Source organism: Gorilla gorilla, chromosome 8, assembly GCF_029281585.2.
Source record: "Gorilla gorilla gorilla isolate KB3781 chromosome 8, NHGRI_mGorGor1-v2.1_pri, whole genome shotgun sequence".
NCBI lineage: Eukaryota > Metazoa > Chordata > Mammalia > Primates > Hominidae > Gorilla > Gorilla gorilla.
The window spans coordinates 46,961,041-46,985,967 of NC_073232.2; the positions used below are offsets into that span (position 1 = coordinate 46,961,041).

Consider the following 24,927-nt stretch of genomic DNA (forward strand, 5'->3'; position numbering starts at 1 on the left):
AGAGGCTAAGGCAGGGGAATCGCTAGAACCCGGGAGGCAGAGGTTGCAGTGAGCCGAGATCAAGCCACTGCACTCCAGTCTGGGTGACACAGCGAGACTCCGTTTCAAAACAAAACAAAATAAAACAAAACTCTAATACACCATATATTTATATGACAGTGAAACATTCCAGTAATGGATTCCATTAAGTTTTCACTAGTAAAATCTGGAAGACAAAATGTCATTTAACTTTACATTCCTTTAGAGCAGGGTTTCTGAAACTGGACACTATTGACATTTTTGGCTGGATAATTCCTTGTTGTAGAGGGCTATCCTCTGCAACAAAGGATGGTTAGTGATATCTTTGGCCTCTACCAACTAGATGCCAGCAGCACCCACCCAGTTGTGACACCAAAAAAACCTCATTAGACACTGCCAAATGTCCTCTAAGGGATAAATTCACCCTCTGTTGAGAACCACTCATATTTACTACCGTTTTTATTCTACAGTTAAGTCACCTCATGTATCCACTAAAATTCTGAAGGAAGTACACATGTTAATTTAAAAAAATATCTTTAATTAAAGAAGACTTAATTTAAGGCATCATACTGACATCTACTGGCTTGGTACTAAACTGTACATTTGACATACACTGCATTTTTTTTTTAAACCCTCAAAATTAAAAGGAATATAGATGCTATTCTCGGAAAGTAGAAAAATTAATTGAAAGCAGTAACACTGACATCAGGACAACTAATATTATGTAAAGTCTAACCCATAAAGAACAATACTAGTTCTCTATTGCTTCTTTCTTTCTGATATACTGTCTTTCGGATAAACTGTTTTTTTTTTTTTTTCTTTTTGAGATGGAGTTTCACTCTTGTCGCCCAGACTGGAGTGTAGTTGCATGATCCTGAGTGACTGCAACCTCCGCCTCCTGGGTTCAAGCGATTCTCCTGCCTCAGCCTCCCAAGTAGCTGGGATTACAGGCACCCACCACCATGCCCAGCTAATTTTTATATTTTTAGTAGAGACCGGGTTTCACCATGTTGGCCAGGCTGGTCTCGAACTCCTAACCTCAGGTGATCCATCTGCCTCGGCCTCCCAAAGTGTTGGGATTACAGACGTGAGCCACCGTGCCCAGCCTGAACTGAATTTTTAATGAATGCTTTTAGAGACTGATCAAGAGGGGATTTTTTGGTGATGAGTAAAAAAAACAAAAAGTTTCAAAAAACTTGCAAAAATTAAGCATCATGCTATTTTATGATTTTGACTGAAATTTTAACAGATGAACTAAAAATTTTAAAACCTAATAATTCTATAAATTAAAAATTTTAGGCATTTTAATAAAAGAAATTTGGTAATTAAATACTACAGTCAATTAAACTGATGAACTTTATTGGAGTTAAAACTATAACAAAGTTCATCCTAAAACACTTTGCAATGCAAAATTATTTCACTCAAGGAGTGTTTAATAATTTGAAGGCTAGGAATTACAAGCAATTTTCAAAAGCAGAAACTCACATTCATAAAACTTTATACATCATTTGAACTAAAAGACATTTATACTACTAAAATCAAACATGCATCACCTTCAAACATTCTTATATCATGATTTTTATATATTACATTATTTAACACCATTCCTCATCACTACATGGATTTTATCATACATTTGCACCATTCTCCTTGGATTTTTGATCTTTGTCTTCATTCTTTACATTATCCTATAAGACAATAGAGAAGGAAAAAAATACATTTTTTTAGATTATCTTAAATGTTACTTTGATTTTAGAGTATAATGGTATTCAGTTTGGTATACTTTTTTCTAGTGATAACAATAAATTAATTTTAGTATCTTAAAATTAATGGTGACGAAGCATTTACCTCAATTCTGCCCAAGAATAAATTGGGTCTAAAAATGCAGTGAATGGGGCAGGTGTGGTGGCTCATGACTGTAATCTCAGCACTCTGAGAGGCCAAGATAGGTGGGCTGCTTAGCCCAGGAGTTGGAGACCAGCTTGGGAAAGATGGTGAAACCCCGTCTCTATTTTTTTTTTTTTTTTGAGACAGAGTCTCGCAGTTTTTTTATATTTTTAGTAGAGACGGGGTTTTACCGTGGTCTCGATCTCCTGACTTCGTGATCTGCCCACCTTGGCCTCCGAAAGTGCTGAGATTACAGGCATGAGCCACCGTGCCCAGTCTGAAACCCTGTCTCTAAAAAAAATATAAAAATTAGCTGGGTGTGCTGGAGCACACCTGTAGTCCCAGCTAATCAGGAGGCTGAGGTGGGAGGATCACGTGAGCCTAGGAGGCAGAGGCTGCAGTGAGCCAAGATAGCGCCACTAACAAACCAGCCTGGGCAAAAGTGCAAGACCCTGTCTCAAAAAGACAAAACAAAACAAAAAAAACACAGAGAAGTGAAGTGAATGGTTTAATTCAAATTTATACTCTGGATTAAAAAGAAATAAAAATGAAATTTGCTTCAAGAAGTCTGTATACTTAAATCATGTTGACATTCCAACTAAGTTTTAGAAAAACAACATCTTTTGGGAATCACTTTTTTTTTTTTTTTTTAAGATGGGGTCTAGTTCTGTTGCCCAGGCTAGAGTGCAATGGTGCAATCTAGACTCACTGAAACCTCTGCTTCCCAGGTTCAAGTGATTCCCATCTCAGCCTTCCGGGTAGCTAGGATTACAGGTGCCCGCCACCATGTCTGGCTAATTTTTTTTGTATTTTTAGTAGACATGGGGTTTCACCATGTTGGCGAGGCTGGACTTGAACTCCTGACCTCAGGTGATCCGCCCGTGTTGGCCTCCCAAAGTGTTGGGATTACAGGTGTGAGCCACTGTGCCCAGCCTGTGAATCACTTTTTACTAATCTCAGGAAGGTCAGAATGCTATCATTATTTGCTTTTAGAATAATCACTACGAGCTTAATAACATTAAAATACATTAAAAACACCAGAGTTAGATTTTAAAAACTATGAAAATGTTAAAAGTACAAAATTTCTCACCTTCTTGAGAACAGTGTGGATTTCATCCATTACCGTAGATAAGTTTCTGATTGTCTTATTCAGTTGGTTTTCAAATTGTGAATTCATGTTTTCCGAAATCTTTAAGTTTTCTTGTAACTGACTAAGGTCCTTTTTAACTTCTCTGAGTTCACCAGAGAGGCTTTTGTTGGAATTCTCCAAATTTAATATGGTTTTTTCATCTTCATCTGTTTAAAAAAATCCAAAAATTAACATTTTACTTCCTAAAATTTCAAATTTAACTTTGAGGTTAAAATATTTAAGCTGTGAAAATAAAAAGCTGATAGAATTCCATAAAATGGCAATGTCTGTCAATTTCATTAGTCATAAAGCACACTGCAATATTCATTTATTTATGTATTTACTTTTGAGACTGAGTCTCACTCTGTTGCGCCAGCTTGAGCAAAGTGGCACGATCTTGGCTGGGATTACAGGCGCGTACCACCACACCCAGCTAATTTTTGTATTTTTAGAGATGGGGTTTCACCATGTTGGTCAGGCTGGTCTCGAACTCCTGACCTCAGACAATCTGCCTGCCTCGGCCTCCTAAAGTGCTGGGATTACAGGTGGGAGCCACCGTGCCTGGCCTGTTTCATTTAAATTTTTAACTTGTATTATTTCAAAACCTATGGTCTATTTTTAGATGACTGTATAGATTAGAGAACACAGACTGGTAAAAACTAAGTGGAGGCCAGGCGCAGTGGCTCATGCCTGTAAACCCAGCACTTTGGGAGGCTGAGGTGGGCGGATCACGAGGTCAGGAGATCGAGACCATCCTAGCTAACATGGCGAAACCGTCTCTACTAAAAATACAAAAAATTAGCCAGGCGTGGTGACACGCACCTGTAGTCCCAGCTACTTGGGAGGCTGAGGCAGGAGAATCGCTTGAACTTGGGAGGTGGAGGTTGCAATGAGCCGAGATAGCCCCACTGCACTCCAGCCTGGGTGACAGGGCAAAACTCTGTCTCAAAAAAAAAAAAAAAGTGGAACTAGAAGATGATTAAAAGGATGCAACAGGTAACAATGAACCTGAGAATACACAGGAAGACTTAAGATTCAGATAAAGCTAAGCAATTTTACAACCTGAACCAGAAATAATGAAAAGTAAAGGTCCTTGCAGAGCGTGGTGGCTCATGCCTGTAATCCCAACACTACAGGAGGCCGAGGTGGGTGATCCCTTGAGGTCAGGAGTTTGAGACCATCCTGCCCAACATGGTGAAACCCCATTTCTACTAAAAATACAAAAAATAGCTGGGCATGGTGGCACATGCCTGTAATCCCAGCTACTTGGGAGACTGAGGTGGGAGAATCACTTGGATCCGGGAGGCAGTGGTTGCAGTAAGTTGAGATTGTGCCACTGCACTCCACCTGGGTAACGGAGTGAGACCCTGTCTTAAAAACAAATAAATAATAAAAAAATTTTAAAAAGTTCTTATGTACTTCGATGAAAATATCTGGTATGCATATGCAAATGTGTACACAGGTACGTATGTGTGTATGTACACACATAAACATATACGTGTCCCAGCAGGGTGCTGAAAGTATTAACATATTCAACGCTGACCCTTACCTGTTTTTTCTTCTAGTAACTGCAGCTTCTGTTCTACCTCAGCTCTTACTTTTTCGCTCTTTTCCAATTTTTGCAAGAGGCTTCCTACATCTACCATTGCACCATTGTACACAATGAGGCCAACATTTTCTTCCACATCCTTTGATTCCTGCTTTACTGTTGGTGTTGGAAGTAATAATCTGTTTCCTATAATATAAAATATACCATATTTTAGTAAGTTATTTTTCTTCTTTAATTACTAGTATATTTATTAAAAAGCAAAATCTTAATATTGCTCAGACCTAGCATATCTTCCTGCAATGACTCAGACTCTTCATGGTTCTCTTCATCTTTTGAGGTGTCTGTTAATTTCCGGTAAAAGCAAGATTCACGGAGCACTACTTTATTAAGAAGCTTCTTTACCTGTTATGCATGCAAGTAAACAAAATACAGAGATGAAAATACATTTCTTGATTCTCTTAGAAAAACTATGATATAATTTTCACTTTCTTTTGAGAGTCTGGCTCTTGTCGCCCAAAATGGAGTGCAGTGGTGTGATCTCGACTCACTACAACCTCCACTTCCCAAGTTCAAGCGATTCTCCTACCTCAGCCTCCAGAGTAGCTGGTATTACACGCACCCGCCATCATGCCTGGCCAATTTTTGTATTTTTGGAGAGACGGGATTTCACTATGTTAGCCAGGCTGGTCTTGAACTCCTGACCTCAGGTGATCCACCCTCCTCCGCCTCCCAAAGTGCTGGGATTACAGGTGTGAGCCACTATGCCCAGCTGTAATTTTCACTTATGATGGAAATCCATGGAATTGAGTAAGATCCAAGTTACTTTTGAAAAAAAAAAACTTCATTGTTAAAAAGTATAACATTGATAAAAATTTATGCACAGGGATGATTTATTACAGCATAGTTGGTAAATCCAATAAATGAAAACCACCAGCAATGGAGACTAGGTAGGTAAATTATGGTACATCTGTATAATGGGTACTGTGCAGCTTAAGAATGAGGCAGGTCTCTATTTTCATGGTGAATGTATCTATAGAATACTGTGGAATGAAAAAAAAAAAGCCAGTCAAAACGTACAGAATAATTCCACGTTTTGTTTATAAAAATGGAACTAAGCTGCTTACAAAAAGATCTAGAATTTTATATATTGTAGTCCTAAGGAGTAGAAACAGAGGGAGAGGGAGAAGGGAAGTGTTTTACAACTGGCTTATGTTATATTGCTTTATTTTTATTTTTTGAGACGGAGTCTCACTCTGTCACCCAGGCTGGAGTGCAGTGGCGTGATCTTGGCTCATTGCAACCTCCGCCTCCTGGGTTCAAGAGATTCTCCTGTCTCAGCTTCCCGAGTAGCTGGGATTACAGGCGTGTGCCACCACACCCAGCTGATTTTTGCATTTTTAGTAGAGACGGAGCTACGCCATGTTGGCCAAGCTGGTCTTAAACTCCTGGCCTCAACTGATCTGCCCGCCTCAGCCTCCCAACCTGCTGGGATTATATGCGTGAGCCACCACGCCTGGCCCTTATATTGCTTTAATATATCAAAAAGTCAACAGAGGTTCTATTAACTTTTCACTGGAAAAGGTAACTCTCAAAAAATGTTTTCCTTTTAAATATTCACAAGATAGATTACCTGAGCCCGAGAAAGATGTAGTCCAAGAGTATAAAGTATTTCTTCCAAATCCTTTTCAAGAAGGTAACCACAATGACTTTGATCAAAATAAACAAAAGCCATTAACAGATCTCTGTTAATTGTGATCATTTGAGTCTTTTCTTTTTCCTAAGAAAATGGAGAAGTAGAAAACATAGTATTCAAATTTCAAATTTTTTACCCCCAAAAAGTGAGAAACAGAGACTGTGCATAAGATAGCAATAATCTAATAAGATATTTGCCTCATCCTAGCTAAAATGAGTTTATCTGGTATACAAATATGAGAGAAAGGAATCAGACATACTAGTTATCTGACATAGCCACAAAAAAACAACTGACAGAATTTTACTTAGTGGTAATAAAGATGTATAAGGACTAATAAACATCACAACTGTGTTATGTTTAGATGATGTAAGATATCACCATATTATAAAGAATACAGTATTCAATAAACACCTTATCTTTAGAGGGCCTCTCCTTGCAGTATCTGTTGATATCTCTTTTGTCATCTCGTTTGGTCATTTCTTCCTCATCCCTATCTGTAAAATAAATATAACAGTGGCAAAAAAGTCATTAAGACACATACTTTCAAGTGGGCACAATGGCACATGACTGTTATCCCAGCTACTCAGGAGGGCCAGGCGTTCGAGGGTGTAGTAAGCTATGACTATACCACTGCACTCCAGTCTGGGTGACAGATCAAGACCCTGTCTTTTAAACAACAACAACAAAAACATAAAGAGAAAACCTTATGCTAAAACATACATGAACCTTGATAACAGGCTAAGTAAAAGAAGCCAGTCACAAAAAAATCACTTATCGTGTTATTCCATTTATAAGAAATGTCCAGAATATCTACAGAAACAAAAAGCAGACTAATGGTTGCCTAGGACTGAAGAGGTTCAGGGAAGATGGGGAATGACTGCTAATCAATCTCTTTTGGGTTCTTGGTATGAGGGTGATAAAAATGTTCTAAAGTTAATTGTGGTGATGGTTGTACAACTCTGAATATATTAAAAACCACCGACTTGCATACAGGCACAACTTGGGAGTTACTGAAGGCTCTGGTTCCAGACCACCCCAATAAAGCAAGTACTGCAATAAAGCTAGTCAAACAAATTTTTTGGTTTTCCAGTAGATAAATTATGTTTACAGCCAGGTACAGTGGCTCATGCCTGTAATCCCAGCACTTTGGGAGGCTGAGGCAGGTGGATCGCTTGAGCTCAGGAGTTTTAAACCAGCCAGTGCAACATGGCAAAACTCCATCTCTACAAAAAAATACAAAAATTAGCCAGGCATGAGGTAGCACACGCCTGTAGTCCCAGTCGCGCAGAGGGCTGAGATGGGAGAATCACTTGAGCCTGGGATGGTGAAGCTTCAGTGATCCACGTTCATGCTACTGCACTCTGGCCTGGATAACAAAGCGAGACCCTGTCTCAAAAAAAAAAAAAAGTTATAGGGCCGGGCGCGGTGGCTCACGCCTGTAATCCCAGCACTTTGGGAGGCCGAGGCGGGCGGATCACGAGGTCAGGAGATCGAGACCATCCTGGCTAACACAGTGAAATCCCGTCTCTACTAAAATTACAAAAAATTAGCCTGGCATGGTGGCCAGCGTCTGTAGTCCCAGCTACTCGGGAGGCTGAGACAGGAGAATGGCGTGAACCCGGGAGGCGGAGCTTGTAGTGAGCCGAGATTGTGACACTGCACTCCAGCCGGGGTGACACAGCGAGACTCCATCTCAAAAAAAAAAAAAAAAAAGTTATGTTTACACTATAATCAAGTGTGCAATAATAGCATTATGCCTTAAAAAAGTACATATATTAAAAGATACTTTATTTCTAAACACACTAACAATCACCTGAGCCTTTGGCAAGCAGTAATCCTTTTGCTGGTAAAGGATCTTGCCTCAGCCTGGGCAACATAATGAGACCCGGTCTCTACAAAAATAATTTAAAAAATGAGTCAGACTAAGTAGAGCATGCCTGTGGTTCCAGCTACTTGGGAGGCAGACGTGGGAGGATCACTTGGGTCCCAGAGCTTGAGGCTGCAATGAGACGTGACTGCACCTCTGCACTCAGCCTGGGTGAAAAGTGAGACCCTATGTGATGCTGTTTGATAGCATCTGACCCACAGAATAACCTCTTTTAAAATTAAAGTCAATCGCCGGGCATGGTGGGTCACGCCTGTAATCCTAGCATTTTGGCAGCCCGAGGCAGATGGATCACTTGAGGTCAGGAGTTTGAGACCAGCCTGGCCAACATGGTGAAACCCCATCTCTAAAAACACAAAAATAAGTGGGGTGTGGTGGCGTGTGCCTGTAGTCCCAGATACTCAGGAGGCTGAGGCTGGAGAATTGTGTGAACCCGGGAGGCAGAGGTTGCAGTGAGCCGAGATCATGCCACTGCACTCCATCCTGGGCGACAGAGCAAGACTCCATCTCATAAATAAATAAATATATAAATAGAGTCAATCCCCTCCAACCCTGCCACTGCTTAATTAAGTTTACAAAATATTCTAAATCCTTTGTTATTTCAACAATGTTAACAGCATTTTCACAGAAGCAGATTGCATCTCAAAAAAACACTGTCTTTGCTCATCCATAAGAAGCAAACAATCGGCCGGGCGCAGTGGCTCACGCCTGTAATCCCAGCACTTTGGGAGGCCAAGGTGGGCGGATCACGAGGTCAGGAGATCGAGACCATCCTCGCTAACATGGTGAAACCCCGTCTCTACTAAAAATACATAAAAAAAATTTGCCAGGCGTGGTGGCGGCTGCCTGTAGTCCCAACTACTCAGGAAGCTGAGGCAGGAGAATGGCATGAACCCAGGAGGTGGAGCTTGCAGTGAGCCGAGATCGCGCCACTGCACTCTAGCCTGGGCGACAGAGCAAGACTCCATCTTCAAAAAAAAAAGCAGCAAACAATCATCAGTTTAGTTTATCCTGATATTGCAGCAGTTCCATCCCATCTTCAGGCTGCATTTCTAATTTTAGTTCTCTTGCTCTATCATACCTGCAGTTATTCGCTCTACTGAATTATTGAACCCTTCAAAGTAATCCATGAGAATTTTTAGTAGAGTTGGGGTTTCACCATGTTGGCCAGGCTAGTCTCGAACTCCTGACCTCGTGCCTTCCTCAGCACTCAAGAGTATGGGATATCCCCAGGGCTGGACCAGATCGTAGAACTTCAGAAAGTCATGGATGAGGCCAGGCACGGTGGCTCACGCCTGTAATCCCAGCACTTTGGGAGGCCAAGGCAGGCAGATCACGAGGTCAGGAGATCGAGACCATCCTGGCTAACGTGGTGAAATCCTGTCTCTACTAAAAACACAAAAAATTAGCCAGGCGTGGTGGCGGCTACTCGGGAGGCTGAGACAGGAGAATGGCATGAACCTGGGAGGCAGAGCTTGCAGTGAGCCAAGATCGTGCCACTGCATTCCAGCCTGGGCAACAGAGCAAGACTCCGTCTCAAAAAATAAAAATAAATAAATAAAAAATATTTAGCTAGGCATGGTGGCTCATGCCTGTAATCCCAGCTACTTGGGAGGATGAGGTAGGAGATAATTTGAGGCCAGGAGGTCCAAGGCTGGATTGAGCCATGATCACGCCACTGCATTCCAGCCTGCATGACAGAGTGAAACCCTGTCTCAAAAAAAAAAAAAAGAGTAAAGTGAAATTACTCTTTGATCCAAGGGCTACAGAATAGATGTTGCAGCCATGAAACATTAATCTCCTTGTACATCTCCATCAGAGCTCTGGGTGACTAGGTGTGGTGTCAGTGAGAAGTAATATTTTGAAAAGAATCTTTTTTTCTAAGCAGATCTCAACAGCGGGCTTAAAATATTTAGCAAAAACGTTGGTTACATGATAAAGGAGTAAAAAAAAAATTCAGTAAAGCATTGCTGTAAACAATTGTCATTCTCACTTTGTTGTTCAATTTCTAGGGCACAGGTACGGTAGGTTTAGCATAATTTTTAAGGGGCTTAAGATTTTTGGAATGGTAAATGAGTACTGGCTTCAGCTTAAAGTCACAAGCTGCATTAGCCCTAACAAGAAAGTCAACTTGTCCTTTGAAGCCAGGCACTGACTGCTCTTATCTAGCTGTGAAAGTCTTAAGATGGCATCTTCAGCCGATGGAAGAAGGCTGTTTTGTCTCCATTGAAAATTTACTTAGCATAGCCATTTTCATCAATTATCTTAGCTTCTACATAAGCACTTGCTGTTTCAATGCGCCTTTTTTTTACCCGCCCCCAAGAGGCAGGGTCTTGCTCTGTTAACCAGGCTTGAGTGCAGTGGCATAATCATAACTCACTGCAGCCTTAAATGCCTGGGCTCAAGCAATCCTCCCACCTCAGCAACTACCTTGTACTTTTACCTTATGGAGATGGTTGCTTTCCTTAAACCTCATGAATCCACCACTGATAGCCTCAAACTTTTTTCTATAGCTTCTTCATCTTTCTTAGCCTTTATAGAATTGAAGAGAGTTAGGGCCTTGTTCAGAATTAGGTTTTGCCTTAAGGGAATGTTGTGGCTGGTGTGACCTTCTATTCTGACCCCTAAAACTCTCTCCTTATAGCAATAAAGCTGTTTCATTTCCTTACCATTTGCATGGTCACTGGAGTAGCACTTTGAATTTCCTTCAATAACTTTTCCTTTGCATTCACAACATGGCTAACTGACGCAAAAAAAACTAGCTTTTGGCCTATCTCAACTTTCAACATGCCTTCTTCACTCACTTTAATGATTTTTAGGTTTCACTTGAACACTCCAAGGCCATTTTGGGTTTTTTCTTTGTTATTATGACTACTATTTTTGAGACAGAGTGTTGCCCTGTTGCCCAGGCTGGAGTACAGTGGCACAATCATGACTCACTGCAACCTCAACCTCTTGGGCTCAACAGATCCTCCTACCTCAGCCTCTAAAAGTGTCTGGGACCACAGGGGCATGTAACCACACCAATTTTATTTTTTTTTGTAGAGATGGGGTATCACTGTGTTGCAGATGCTGGTCTTTACTCCTAGCCTCAAGTGATGCCACCTCTTTATCCTCCCAAAGTACTGGTATTACAGTCATGAACCACTGAGCCCAGCCTAATTTCTTTTTTCTTTGGAGACGGAGTCTTGCTCTGTCGCCCAGGCTGGAGCCTAGTGGCATGATCTCAGCTCACCGCAACCTGCATCCTGGGTTCAAGCGATTCTCCTGCCTCAGCCTCCCAAGTAGCTGGGATTACAGGTGCCCGCCACCACGCCGGCTAATTTTTGTATTTTTAGTAGAGACGGAGTTTTACCATGTTGGCAATGCTGGTCTCAAACTCCTGATCTCAGGTGATCTGCCCACCTTGGCCTCCCAAAGTGCTGGGATTACAGGTATGAGCCACCGCACCTGTAATTGGTCTAATTTCTTTTCTTTTTTTTTGGAGACAGAGTCTCACTCTGTCACCCAGGCTGGAGTGCAGTGGCGTGATCTCAGGTCATTGCAACCTCCGCCTCTCTGGTTCAAACGATTCTCATGCCTCCAGCCTCCTGAGTAGCTGGTATTACAAGCGTACACCACCACACCTGGCTATTTTGTGTATCTTTAGTAGAGCCAGGGTTTCGCCATGTTGGCCAGGCTGGTTTCAAACTCCTGACCTCAAATGATCCACCTGCCTCAGCCTCCCAAAGTGCTGGGATTACAAGCTTGAGCCACCGTGCCTGGCACAATTGGCCTAATTTCAATATTTTGTCTCAGGGAATAGGGAGGCCCAATAAGAGGGACAGAGATAGGGGAATGGCAGGTTGATAGAGTGATCAGAACACACACAATATTTATAATTAAGCTCGTCATCTTCTATGGGCACAATTCAAGGTGCACCAAAACATGTATAATAGTATTATCAAAGATCACTCATCACAGATCACCAAAACAGACATAGTAATAATGAAAAAGCTGGAAATACTGTAAGAATTACCAAAATGTGAAAGAAAGTCAAAGTGGCACATGCTGTTGGAAAAGCGGTGCTGATAGGCTTGCTTGGCGTAAGGCACTATCTTTGGCGCACAATAAAGTGCAGTGCAAAAAAAACAAAGCATGCCTATAAAGTGTCTACTTGTATGGTATGTGAATTACATTTCAATAAAGGTGTTATTAAATAAAAAATTAAGCAAATGTTCTAATGGCTGGGTGTGGTGGTTCATACCTGTCATCACATCGCTTTGGGAGAGAAGCAGGAAGATGGCTTAAGGCCAGGAGTTTGAGATCAGCTTGGGCATCATAGTGAGACCACATCTCTATAAAAAATTTAAAAATTAGCCAGGTGTGGTGGTGCACACCTGTAGTCCTAGCTACTCAGGGAACTAAAGTGAGAGAATCACATGAGCCAGGAGTTCGATGCAGCAGTGAGCCATGAGCGTGCTACTGCCCAGCCTGGGCAACAGAGTAAGACTCTGTCTTGAAAAAGAAAGAATGAGAGGGAACTTCTCCTTGGAACCTAGTCATTTACTTATTTTTGATGATTGAAAAATACTCACAATATAATCCACATTATTTGGGTATTTATATTGAGAGCTGTCACTTTCAAAACTGTCTCATCTGAAACTTGTATTTTTGAAATAACTTTTGAAATATTCAAGTAGTATTTATTCATCACAGAAAATAAATCAATCCCACCACACAAAATGAGAGTAGTGATCATGTCCTATTTTTTCCCCATATATACACACTTATCAACATTAAATTTATTTATAGAACATGTTATCTACAAAAACCCTTTAAAAATCTTTTTCCATGTCACTACACTTCTCCAAGTTTTCTTCAATGGGTGCACTGAATTTTAACTGCATGACTATATTACCAAAGTACAATTTAATAACTATTCCTATTCAGATTGATTCCATAGTTTTGTTTTATAATAAATTATGGAATGATCACTCATGTTGATATTTTAAAGGATATGGCTAATTCACATTTCCAAATTTCTGTTCAGAAAAGGTATAACAATGTATAGTCCCAAAGAAGAGTGATGAAAGTGTAACTCCTTTTACCCTTGTTAAACTGTGTTACCTTTCATTTAAAAATTTAATTTTCATTAACTTGATAAGAAAAAGGCCGGACGCGGTGGCTCACGCCTGTAATCCCAGCACTTTGGGAGGCTGAGGTGGGCAGATCACCTGAGGTCGGGAGTTCGAGACCAGCCTGGCCAACATGGTGAAACCCTGTCTCTACTAAAAATAGAAAAATTAACCGGGCATGGTGGTGCATGTCTGTAATCTAAGCTACTCAGGAAGCTGAGGGCACGAGAATCGCTTGAACCTGGGAGACAGGGGTTGCAGTGAGCCGAGATCACGTGATGACACTCCAGGCTGGGCGACAGAGCAACACTCTGTCTCAAAAAAAAAAAAAAGTATCTTATTGTTATCTGCTCTCCTAATTACTAACAAAATTCAACACCATTTAATACATTTACTGATACTGTATTTTCATGTTATAATTCTGCTTTTGTATTGTAAGAAGTGTAGTCTCAGCCAGGCACAGTGGCTCACGCCTGTAATCCCAGCACTCTGAGAGGCCGAGGCAGGCGGATCACAAGGTCAGAAGTTCAAAACCAGCCTGGCCAATATGATGAAACCCCATCTCTAATAAAAATACAAAAAAATTAGCCAGGTGTGGGCCTGTGATCCCAGCTACTCAGGAGGTTGAGACAGAAGAATTGCTTGAATCCGGGAGGTGGAGGTTGGAGTGAGCTGAGATCGCACCAGTGCACTCCAGCCTGGCGACAGAGCGAGACTCCATCTCAAAAAACAAACAAAAAAAGAGTAGTCTCCAGGAAACTTAACAGGATCATGAGATATAAAATATGAAAAAAAGTGGTAAAACAGAAGCAAGCAGCAATTGGAAACTCCAGGGAAACAAACAAAAAACAACTATAATCCTATCAACATATATTTGGAGCCTATTTAATTATTTAGACTGTTCCAGGAACTTGGAATATATATTAACAAAGAACACAGATAAAAATCTCTTTTTCTTACATAACAGCTTTTATTCAAGTGTAGGGGTAGAGGGAGACAGGCAATGAGCAAAATAAAGAGTATGTAATAAAATAGGTCATAAATTCTATGGAAAAAAAAAATAGGAGAAGATAAGAGACCAGAAATGTGCAGTAAGGGAGGGCGGGGGATTGCAATTTTAAATAAAGCAGGGGGCACAGCAGGCTTCACTGACAAAGTGATACTTGAACAGACTTCATATATGAGAAATTAAGGAAGGTGGATCTCCAGGAAAGACCCTGCTAGCAGAAAGAACTGCCAATGTAAATCTCCTAACATAGAAGCATATGTGAGGGGTCCACTCTTCTCAAGAAGAGGGGTTAAGAGATGTAACTGGAGACATGACGTGGTAGAGTCTTGTAAGTCATTGTGAGCACTAGCTTTTTCTTTTCTTTTCTTTTGAGATGGAGTCTTGCTTTATCACCCAGGCTGGAACGTAGTGGCACAATCTCGGCTCACTGCAACCTCTGCCACCCGGGTTCAAGTGATTCTCCTGCCTCAGCCTCCTGACTATCTGGGATAACAGGCATGTACCACCACGCCCAGCTAATTTTGTATTTTTAGCAGAAGGGGTTTCACCATGTTGGTCAGGCTAGTCTCGAACTCCTGACCTTGTGATCCGCCTGCCTTGGCCTCCCAAAGTACTGGGATTACAGGCATGAGCCACCGCACCCGGCCTTCTTTTCAGACAGGGTCTTGCTTTATTGTCAAGGCTGGAGTGCAGTGGTGTGATCATCGCTCACTGCAACCTCCGCCTCCCGGGCTCAAGTGATCCTACCAGCTCAGACTCCTGAGTAGCTGGGATTACAGGCATGCACCACCAAGCCCGGATACATTTTTTATTTTCTGTAGAGACAGGGTGTCATCATGTTGCTCAGGCTGGTCTTGAACTCCTGAGCTCAAGTGATCTGAACAGTGGCTTTTTTTTTTTTTTGAGACGGAGTCTTGCTCTGTCACCCAGGCTGGAGTGCAGTAGTGCAATCTCAGCTCACTGCAACCTCCACCTTCTGTGTTCAAGTGATTCTCACGCCTCAGCCTCTTGAGCAGCTGGGATTACAGGTGCGCACCACCATGCCCAGCTAATTTTTTGTATTTTTAGTAAAGACAGGGTTTCACCATATTGGCCAGCCTAGCCTGGGGCTGGGACTCCTGGCCTCAAATTATCCACCCGCCTCGGCCTCCCATAAAGTGCTGAGATTACAGGCGTGAGCCACCATGCCCAGCCTGAACAGTGGCTTCTTCTATGAAGTAAAAATGATGGGGATACACTGGAAGAATTTGAACAAAAGAATGAAATAAATTCTAAATTTTGCGAAGATCATTCTGGCAATTGTATTGAGAAACTTTATTGTAGAGGGGAGTAAACACGTAAACAGGTTAGGGGTCTATTAATATAATCTAGGCAAGAGATAATGTGGCTTGGATTATAGTCAAATTAGTGGAATTCATAAGAAGTGGACTGATTCTGGATAAGTTATGAAAACAGAGCAAATATAACTTCCTGATAGAAAGGAAGTAGGGTACTGCAGAAAGAAAGGAGTGAAGGATGACACCTGGGTTTTAGTCTCAACAACTGGAAAGATGGAATTGTCATTAAATGAGATGGTTGGCAAAGGCTAAGGTTGTAGGATTTGTGTATGTTTTCTTTCTGGTGAAGGGGTTAGCAGGAATTTAGTTTCAGATATATTGATTTTGAAATGCCAGATAACTAAGTGGAGGTGTCAAGTAGACAGTTCAATATGAGAGACTGGGAGAGAAGTCTGATATGAGATAGAAATTTGAGGCTTGGCACATCCTTGTAATCCCAGCACTTTTGGGAGGCCAAGGCAGAGGACTGCTTGAAGCCAAGGAGGTCAAGACCAGCCTGGGCAACATACTGAGACCCCATCTCTACAAAAAATTAAACAGCTGAGTGCAATGGCATGCACCTGTAGTCCCAGCCACTCAGGAAGCTGAGGAGGAGGACTGCTTAAGCCTAGAAGTTTCAGGCTGCAGTGAGCTATGACCATACCACTATACTCCAGCCTGGGTGACAGACCTTATCTTTTTCTTTTTTACAGATGGAGTTTTGCTATTGCTGCCCAGGCTGGAGTGCAATGGCGTGATCTCGGTTCACTCCAACCTCCACCTCCTGGGTTCAAGTGATTCTCCTGCCTCAGCCTCCCAAGTAGCTGGGATTACAGGCATCCGCCACCACGCCCAGCTAATTTTTTGTATTTTTACTAGAGATGGGGTTTTCAATATGTTGGCTAGGCTGGTCTCGAACTCCCGACCTCAGGTGATCCACCCACCTTGGCCTCCCAAAGTGCTGGGATTACAGGTGTGAACCACTGTGCCCAGTCCAACCCTATCTCTTAAAAAAACAAAAAAAAAAAAAAAAAGAAAAGAAAAAGAAAATTAGAAATTTGAGAATTAACAGTATATAGACAGCATTTAAAGCTAGGAGAATGGATGAAACCAACATTAAAGGAGTGAAAGGAAAAAATAAACTAAGGCTGGGCTGGGGTCAGTGGCTCACGCCTATAAACCCAGCACTTTGGGAGGCTGAGGCAGGTAAATCATGAGGTCAGGAGATCAAGACCATCCTGGCCAACATGGTGAAACCCCATCTCTACTAAAAATACAAAAATTAGGCTGGGCGCAGTGGCCCACGTCTGTAACTCTAGCACTTTGGGAGGCCAAGACGGGAGGACCACCTGGTCAGGAGTTCGAGACCAGTCTGGCCAACATGGTAAAACCCCGTCTCTACTATAAATACAAAAATTAGCAAGGTATGGTGCCACATGCCTGTAATCCCAGCTACTTGGGAGGCTGAGGCAGGAGAATTGCTTGAAACTGGGAGACGGAGGTTGCAGTGAGCTGAGATTGCGCCACTGCACTCCAGCCTGGGCAACAGAGTGAGACTCCATCTCAAAAAAAAAAAAAAAAAAAAAAAAAGAAAAAGAAAAGAAAAATTAGCTGGGCGTGGTGGCACATGTCTGTAGTCCCAGCTACTCGAAGGCTGAGGCAGGAAAATCGCTTGAACCCGGGAGGCAGAGGTTGCAGTGAGCCAAGATCGTGCCACTGCACTCCCGCCTGGTGACAGAGCCACACTGTCTCAAAAAACAAAAAAAAAAAAAGAAAATGAGGCTGACAGCTGGAACACTAACAAAATAATGAGAATACTATTTAATGATTCAACTAAAGCAGCAATAAAATAATACTGGGCATACAGGGGAGAGAAAATGGGGCTGTAAAAAGGGCTTAAGTCTTCATTAAGTAAAGCAAGTAATGAAGACAAACACTGCTGTATGAATATTATGTCGTTGCTAATGAGTTACTATATTAAAGCAAATAAGAGGAGATATTACATAGTATTAATAGATGCTATTACGACCTTATTTTCTTAGGTGTGATTATGGAATTGTGGTTGTTTCAGAGCATGTTTTTTCCTTAGGCAAACTGAAGAATTCATATGTTAAATTGGGTTACAAAAACAAAACAAGACAAATATTAACAATTATTCAATCAAAGCTGATGGATACACAGGTGTTCACTGCACTATCAACTTTTTGATCTTTTCGACTTTTTCATTAAACAATATTAAAAACTGATATGGTAGAGAGAAGAAAATGTAGAGGCAAACAAAAGATACCGTAAGTAAAAGTAATTGCCAGAGACACAAACTGTAAAAAAAAACCAAAAAGAACTCTTATAATTTTCTATATCAGAAAAATATAATTTTTTAAAAAGCCAAAAATCTACCTAGAAAAGAACAGGTAAGGTATTCAGAGGCACTTTTGAGGTATTTGATCGTTGATGTCTATGGTCAGAGCACCTACTGTACAGTATTTTAAATGTCACCGCATGGTTAACAAAGTCTGTCTTATAAAACTTAGGCAAAAGGTATATGGGTGTTTATTACTATTAGCCTTTAAACTCTATATGTTCTTTTTTGCATTATGATAGTCTTTGTTAAACAAAATGCCCAAATTAGTTTTTTTTTTTTTTTTTTGAGATGGAGTTTCCCTCAGTTGCCATGGCTAGAGTGCAATGGCACAATCTGGGCTCGCTGCAACCTCTGCCTCCCGAGTTTAAGCCATTCTCCTGCCTCAGCCTCCCCAGAAGCTGGGATTACAGGCGCGTGCACGGCTAATTTTTTGTATTTTTAGTAGAGATGGGGTTTCACCATGTTGACCAGGCTGGACTTGAACCCCTGACCTCAGGTGATCCACCCGCCTTGACCTCCCAAAGTGCTGAGATTACAGGCATGAGCCAGCACACCCAGCCCCAAATTAGTTTTCTAAAGAATATATTTAGAACACGTATGTAGCTCACGCCTATAATCCCTGCATTTTGGGAAGCTGATGTGGGCAGATTCCTTGAACTCAGTAGTTCAAGACCAGCCTGGGCAACAGAGTGAGACCCCGTGCCTATAAAAAATTTAAAAATTAGGCCGGGCACAGTGGCTCAGGCCTGTAATCCCAGCACTTTGGGAGGCCGAGATAGGTGGATCACCTGAGGTGGGGAGTTCGAGACCAGCCTGACCAACATGGAGAAACTCCATCTCTACTAAAAATACAAAATTAGCCGGGTGTGGTGGCGCATGCCTGTAATCCCAGCTACTTGGGAGGCTGAGGCAGGAGAATTGCTTGAACCCGGGAGGCGGAGGTTGCGGTGAGCCGAGATAATGCCATTGCACTCCAGCCTGGGCAACAGAGCAAGACTCCGTCTGGAAAAAAAAAAAAAAAAAAAAAAATTTAAAAATTAGCCAGGAATGGTGGCAAGCACCTGTAGTCCCAGTTACTCCAGGGACTGAGGTGAGAGGATCATACTGAGCCTGGCAGGCTGAGGCTGCAGTGAGCTGTGAGCATGCCACAGTACTCCAGCCTGGGTAATACAGTGAGAACCCTGTCTCAATTAAAAAAATAAAAAATTAGTATATGAAACATCAGGGACTATTATACATTTTTTTTTTTTTTTGAGACAGGGTCTCACTCTATTGCCCAGACTGGAGTGCAATGGCACGATCTTGGCTCACCACAACCTCCGCCTCCCATGCTCAAGTGATTCTCCTGCCTCAGCCTCCAGAGTATACCTGGGATTATAGGCACGCGCCACTACCGCCTGGCTAATTTTTGTATTTTTAGTAGAAATGGGGTTTCACCATGTTGGCAAGGCTGGACTTGAACTCCTGACCTCAAATGATCCACCTGCCTTGGCCTCCCAAAGTGCTGGGATTACAGGTGTGAGCCCCCGTGCCTGTCCTATTATAGCTTTTATGGCACAGCTTAGGCACCATGTTCAGGGAAATTTGTTCCGTCAAATTGAGTATTAATTATATATGAGACATAGGATAATTAGTAATAAATATGTCTTCAAACAATCTTCTCACCTAAAAATCAGAAAAACTTTCTCACTGAAGAGTATATTACTCTTTCTATTCTAAAGAAAAAAATGTTAAAAGTATAGATTTCAGTGATACAATGTCACCAAACAAAAAATGTATTCTTAACTCTAAGAAATAATAAATAAATTTCAATCATACCATCTTCTTCATCCTCAGCTTCTTCTGCTTCCATAGGGTCATATTCATCTTGATTGTTATCTTCTTCAGTTTCATCATCATCTTTAGAATCATCTTTTCTTTTATCTTCTTTCTATAATTTAAAATGCCTTTATTATTTATTTACTTATTTTTAGAAGACGGGGTTTTGCCATATTGCCCACGCTGGTCTCCAACCCGTGGGCTCAAGCGATCCACTGGCCTGGGCCTTCTGAAGGGCTAGGATTATAGGAGTGAGCCACCATAGCCAGTAGTTATATTATTATTATATTATCATAACAATTATTATATATTATTACATATATATATATATTTTTTTTTTTTTTGAGATGGAGTCTGGCTCTGTCGCCCAGACTGGAGTGCAGTGGCACAATTTCCCTTCACTGCAACCTCCCCCTCCCGGGTTCAAGTGATCCACCCACCTCAGCTTCCCAAAGTGCTGGGATTACAGGTGTGAGCCACTGTGCCTGGCTTAAAATGGTTTTAAATTAAGCAAGATATCTCACCAAACATTAAATTACTAAAACTGAAAAACAGTAAATCCACTGAAGTTATTTAAAAGTTTTACATTGCAAATCACTATTTTTTTGTTTGTTTTTTTTGAGACACAGTCTCACTTTGTTGCTCAGGCTGCAGTGCAGTGGCACAATCTGGGCTTACTGCAGCCTCCAACTCCTGGGTTCAGGCAATCCTCCTGCCTCACCCTCCCAAGTAGCTGGGACCACAGGCACATGCCACCATGTCCAGCTAATTTTTCTAATTTTTGTAGAGAGGGGGTTTCACCATGTTGTCCGGGATGGTCTTGAACTACTGGAGTCAAGCAACCTGTCCACCTTGGACTCCCAATGTGCTGGGATTATAGCAGCGAGCCACTATGCCCATACTATAAATGTATAATAATTAGGCTGGGTGCGGTGGCTCACATCTGTAATACCAGCACTTTGGGAGGCTGAGGCGGGCAGAGCGCTTGAGGTCAGGAGTTCAAGCCTGGCCAACATGGTGAAAACCTGCCTCAAAAAAAAAAAAAAAAAAAAAAAATTAGCTGGGCAAGGTGGTGTGCACCTGTAGTCTCAGCTACTTGGGAGACTGAGGCAGGAGAATTGCTTGAACCTGGGAGGGAGAGGTTGCAGTGAGCCAAGATTACGCCACTGCACTTCAGCAAGCCTGGTCAACAGAGCAAGACTCTGTCTCAGAAAAAGGAAAAAAAAATTTTAAGAATAAAGTATTAGAAAACTAGCTGTAGATGCTCATATTGGCTTAATTTGAAGATCTGAATTTCTTATCTTTTTTTTTGAGATGGAGTCTCGCTATGTCACCCAGGCTGGAGTTGGCTCACTGCAACCTCCACCTCCCAGGTTTAAGCAATTCTCCTGCCTCTGCCTCCCCAATAGCTAGGACTATAGGCATGTGCCATCATGTCAGGCTAATTTTTTGTATCTTTAGTGGAGACGAGGTTTCACCGTGTTAGCTGTGATGGTCTCAAAGACTTGATTTTCTAATATAGTAATATCTTTCAGTTTGATTTTACATCTAATATTCTGATGGAAATCAACATCAACCTTTATAACCTAGAAGAGTAACTGAAAGCTTCTAAAGCAGGTTGTTATTACAGACCTTCCTTTCATCTCTATCTTCTTTTTTATCTTTATCATCGCCTGATTTTCTCCGTTTGGGTTTTGGCTCATCAGTTTCATCATCTCTTTCTTCTTTTTTATCTTTTCTCTCATCTTTTTTGCTTTTTTTATCCTTTTCTTTTTTGTCCTCTTTCTCAGGAAGAGACAGTAATGATTTGTATATACGGACACCAAAATCTCTTTGAAGCATTTCGTTGAAAAGTTCCGCAAACAATGAAACCTATAAAAAGATATCAACATGAACCTAGCCAAATTTCAACAGAAATAATAAAGCTAGCAGAGTAATTTAGCAAATAAAAACCTGCCACATATAACGATTATGTAAACTTATCAAACTTTTTTTTTTTTGAGATGGAGTCTCGCTCTGTCGCCCAGGCTGGAGTGCAGTGGCACGATCTTGGCTCACAGCAAGCTCCACCTCCCGGGTTCAGGCCATTCTCCTGCCTCAGCCTGCCAAGTAGCTGGGACTACAGGCGCCCGCCACCACGCGCGGCTAATTTTTTTGTATTTTTAGTAGAGACAGGGTTTCACCATGTTAGCCAGGATGGTCTCGATCTCCTGACCTTGTGATCTGCCTGCCTCGGCCTCCCAAAGTGCTGGGATTACAGGCGTAAGCCACCACGCCTAGCCACTTATCAAACATTTTAACACAACCATTAATCTTTTTTATTTTTATTTTTTTCTAGACAGAGTCTTGCTCTGTCACCCAAACTGGAGTGCAGTGGCATGATGTGGGCTCGCTGCAACCTCTGCTTCCCGAGTTCAAGCCATTCACCTGCCTCAGTCTCTCAGGTGGCTGAGATTACAGGCTTGTGCCACCAAGCCCAGCTAATTTTTGTATTTTCAGTAGAGATGGAGTTTCACCATGTTGGCCAGGCTGGTCTTGAACTCCTGACCTCAGGTGATCTGCCCGCCTTGGTCTCCCAAAGTGCTGCGATTACAGCTGTGAGCCACCCCGCAAAGCCAACCAACCGTTAATCTTCATGATAAGTGTACCTTATTCATTTACTCAATAAGTTTTAAGTCAAATGCCTGGTATGTACCAGGGCCTGTTTTAGGCATTAGGGATACAGCACTGAAGAAAGCTGATAGAAACCCCCCCTATCATCCAGCTAGTGGAGAGAATAAATAACCAAATCATGAAGTCTCTGTTAACCTATTCTGGTTCTGGGGCTGCCTGGTTTTTAAGAAAAGGAACAACCAAATCAACATCAAATTATATGAAAAACAAGCAGGATAAACACCTAGAGTATAACAAGAGAGAATAGTAAGACAAGGCCTCTCTGATAAGGTGACATTTAAAAAGTAACCAGAAGGCAATAAGGAAATAAGACATACTGGTATCTAGAAGAAAATTTTGGATTAGGGAAACAATTTTAAGCCCTGAATAGGGAGCATCTATTACTATGCAAGCATCCACAGATAATGGGCTATAGCATACGCATAAACCTAAAACTATATAATTTTTTTTTTTTTTTTTTTTTTTGAGACAGAGTCTTCCTCTGTCACCAAGGCTGGAGTGCAGTGGCGGAATTTCGGCTCACTGCAAGCTCCGCCTCCCCGATTCACACCATTCTCCTGCCTCAGCCTCCCCAGTAGCTGGGCCTACAAGCGCCTGCCACCACGCCTGGCTAATTTTTTTTATTTTTAGTAGAGACGAGGTTTCACCGTGTTAGCCAGGATGGTCTCGATCTCCTGGCCTCATGATCCCCCCGCCTCGGCCTCTCAAAGTGCTAGGATTAAAAGCGTGAGCCACCACGCCTGGCCTATATTATAAATTTTTATGTACCTATTTATTTTTTCTTTGAGATGGAGTTTCACTCTTGTTGCTCAGGCTGGAGTGCAATGGCACTATCTTGGCTCACCTCCGCCTCCCAGGTTCAAGCAATTCTCCTGCCTCAGCCTCCCGAGTAGCTGGGATTACACGTATGCACCACCACGCCCAGCTAATTTAGTATTTTTAGTAGAGATGGGGTTTCTCCATGTTGGTCAGGCTGGTCTTGAACTCCTGAACTCAGGTGATCTGCCTGCCTCAGACTGCCGAAGTGCTGGAATTACAGGCATGAGCCACTGCGCCCAGCCTTACGTACCAATTTCTAAGGCTAAAGTCCATTGCTTTCAACAGACTTTTAAAAAGGGCTAAAACGGGCCGCGCATGGTGGTTCGTGCCTGTAATCCCAGCACTTCAGGAGGCTGAGATGGGTGGATCACGAGGTCAGGACTTTGAGACCAGCCTGGTCAACATGGTGAAACTTGTCTCTACTAAAAATACAAAAATTAGCTGGGCGTGGAGGCACACGCCTATAATCCCAGGGCTACTCGGGACGTCGAGGCAGGAGAATCGCTTGAATCTGGGACGTAGACGTTGCAGTGAGCCAAGATCATGCCATTGCACTACAGCCTGGGCGACAGGATGAGACTGTCTCAAAAGGGTTAAAACTTGAAATGGTTGACCACAGCCCTTAAATGTGTCATCTTTGCAAATCTGATATATTTGCTAAAATATGTTAATCAGATCATTTTCTGATTATAAAGGATAATGCAATTTATTATAACTATAATTTATTTTAGCCTATTTTTCATTAGTTGCCCAATCTTTTTTATTTCAAATTGAGATGGGAGTCTCACTATGTTGGCCCAGGCTGGCCTCCTGGGCTCACGCAATCCTCCCACCTCAGCCCCTCAAAGTGCTGTAGGGACTGTGCCCAGCCTATGTATTTATTTATTAAGTGATTATTACAGGGATGGCACTATTAGGAATTACTTCAATTTATGGCAACTGCTTACTTTTTTTATTTTTTGAGACAGAGTCTCGCTCTGTTGCCCAGGCTGCAGTGCAGTGGCACAATCTTGGCTCACGACAACCTCTGCCCGCTGGGTTCAAGAGATCCTCCTGCCTCAGCGTCCTGAGTAGCTGGGATTACAGGCGCCTATCACCTAGCCTGGCTAATTTTTTGTATTTTTAGTAGAGATGGGGTTTCATGATGTTGGCCAGGCTGGTCTCAAACTCCTGACCTCAGGTGATCCACCTGCCTCAGCCTCCCAAAGTGCTGTGATTACAGGCATGAGCCACTGCACCCAGCCAGGCAACTGCTTAAAAAAAAAAAGATAACATCATATAGCATCTAATTTTAAGGACATCTGCTTACTGGAATAATTAACATTGGAAAAAAAAAATCCCAACAACTTGGACATATTTTAATATTTATAACATGTTTTAAACACCAATAAGTATGGACTTTATGTTTCATAATTGCCTCAGTAATCCTCAAAGGTCTCTAGTCATCCTTGATTTTCATCTTACCAGTTGGTAAACAATGACCTTCTGGTTCAAAGAAGCATGATTGATTTTTCCAATATAATTTAGAAAATAAAAGAACATAAGATATGTTGATAAGATACAATAATTAAACACAATAATAATTTTAGATATGATTTTGTACAGGACACTACAAAATTAATATGTTGGAAATTCTATTTTTAAGGAGTGAA

General features: G+C 41.8%; 1 protein-coding gene across 14 annotated transcripts in view; it reads right to left on the reverse strand.

Annotated features, from left to right (window-relative positions):
• Positions 1-1,360: 1,360 nt before the first annotated feature.
• Positions 1,361-24,927, reverse strand: part of CCAR1 (cell division cycle and apoptosis regulator 1) — a 73,977-nt gene continuing 50,410 nt past the window's right edge. For all 14 annotated transcript variants that reach the window (XM_055353631.2, XM_055353625.2, XM_019035111.4 and 11 more), the window contains 8 exons: positions 21,416-21,655; positions 19,784-19,895; positions 6,688-6,770; positions 6,214-6,360; positions 4,865-4,985; positions 4,584-4,769; positions 2,996-3,201; positions 1,361-1,706 (listed from right to left, as the gene is read on the reverse strand). In XM_055353631.2, coding sequence (XP_055209606.1) covers positions 1,647-1,706; positions 2,996-3,201; positions 4,584-4,769; positions 4,865-4,985; positions 6,214-6,360; positions 6,688-6,770; positions 19,784-19,895; positions 21,416-21,655 — 1,155 coding nt within the window. In that variant the 3' untranslated portion in view covers positions 1,361-1,646. The remainder of the gene's footprint in view (positions 1,707-2,995; positions 3,202-4,583; positions 4,770-4,864; positions 4,986-6,213; positions 6,361-6,687; positions 6,771-19,783; positions 19,896-21,415; positions 21,656-24,927) is intronic.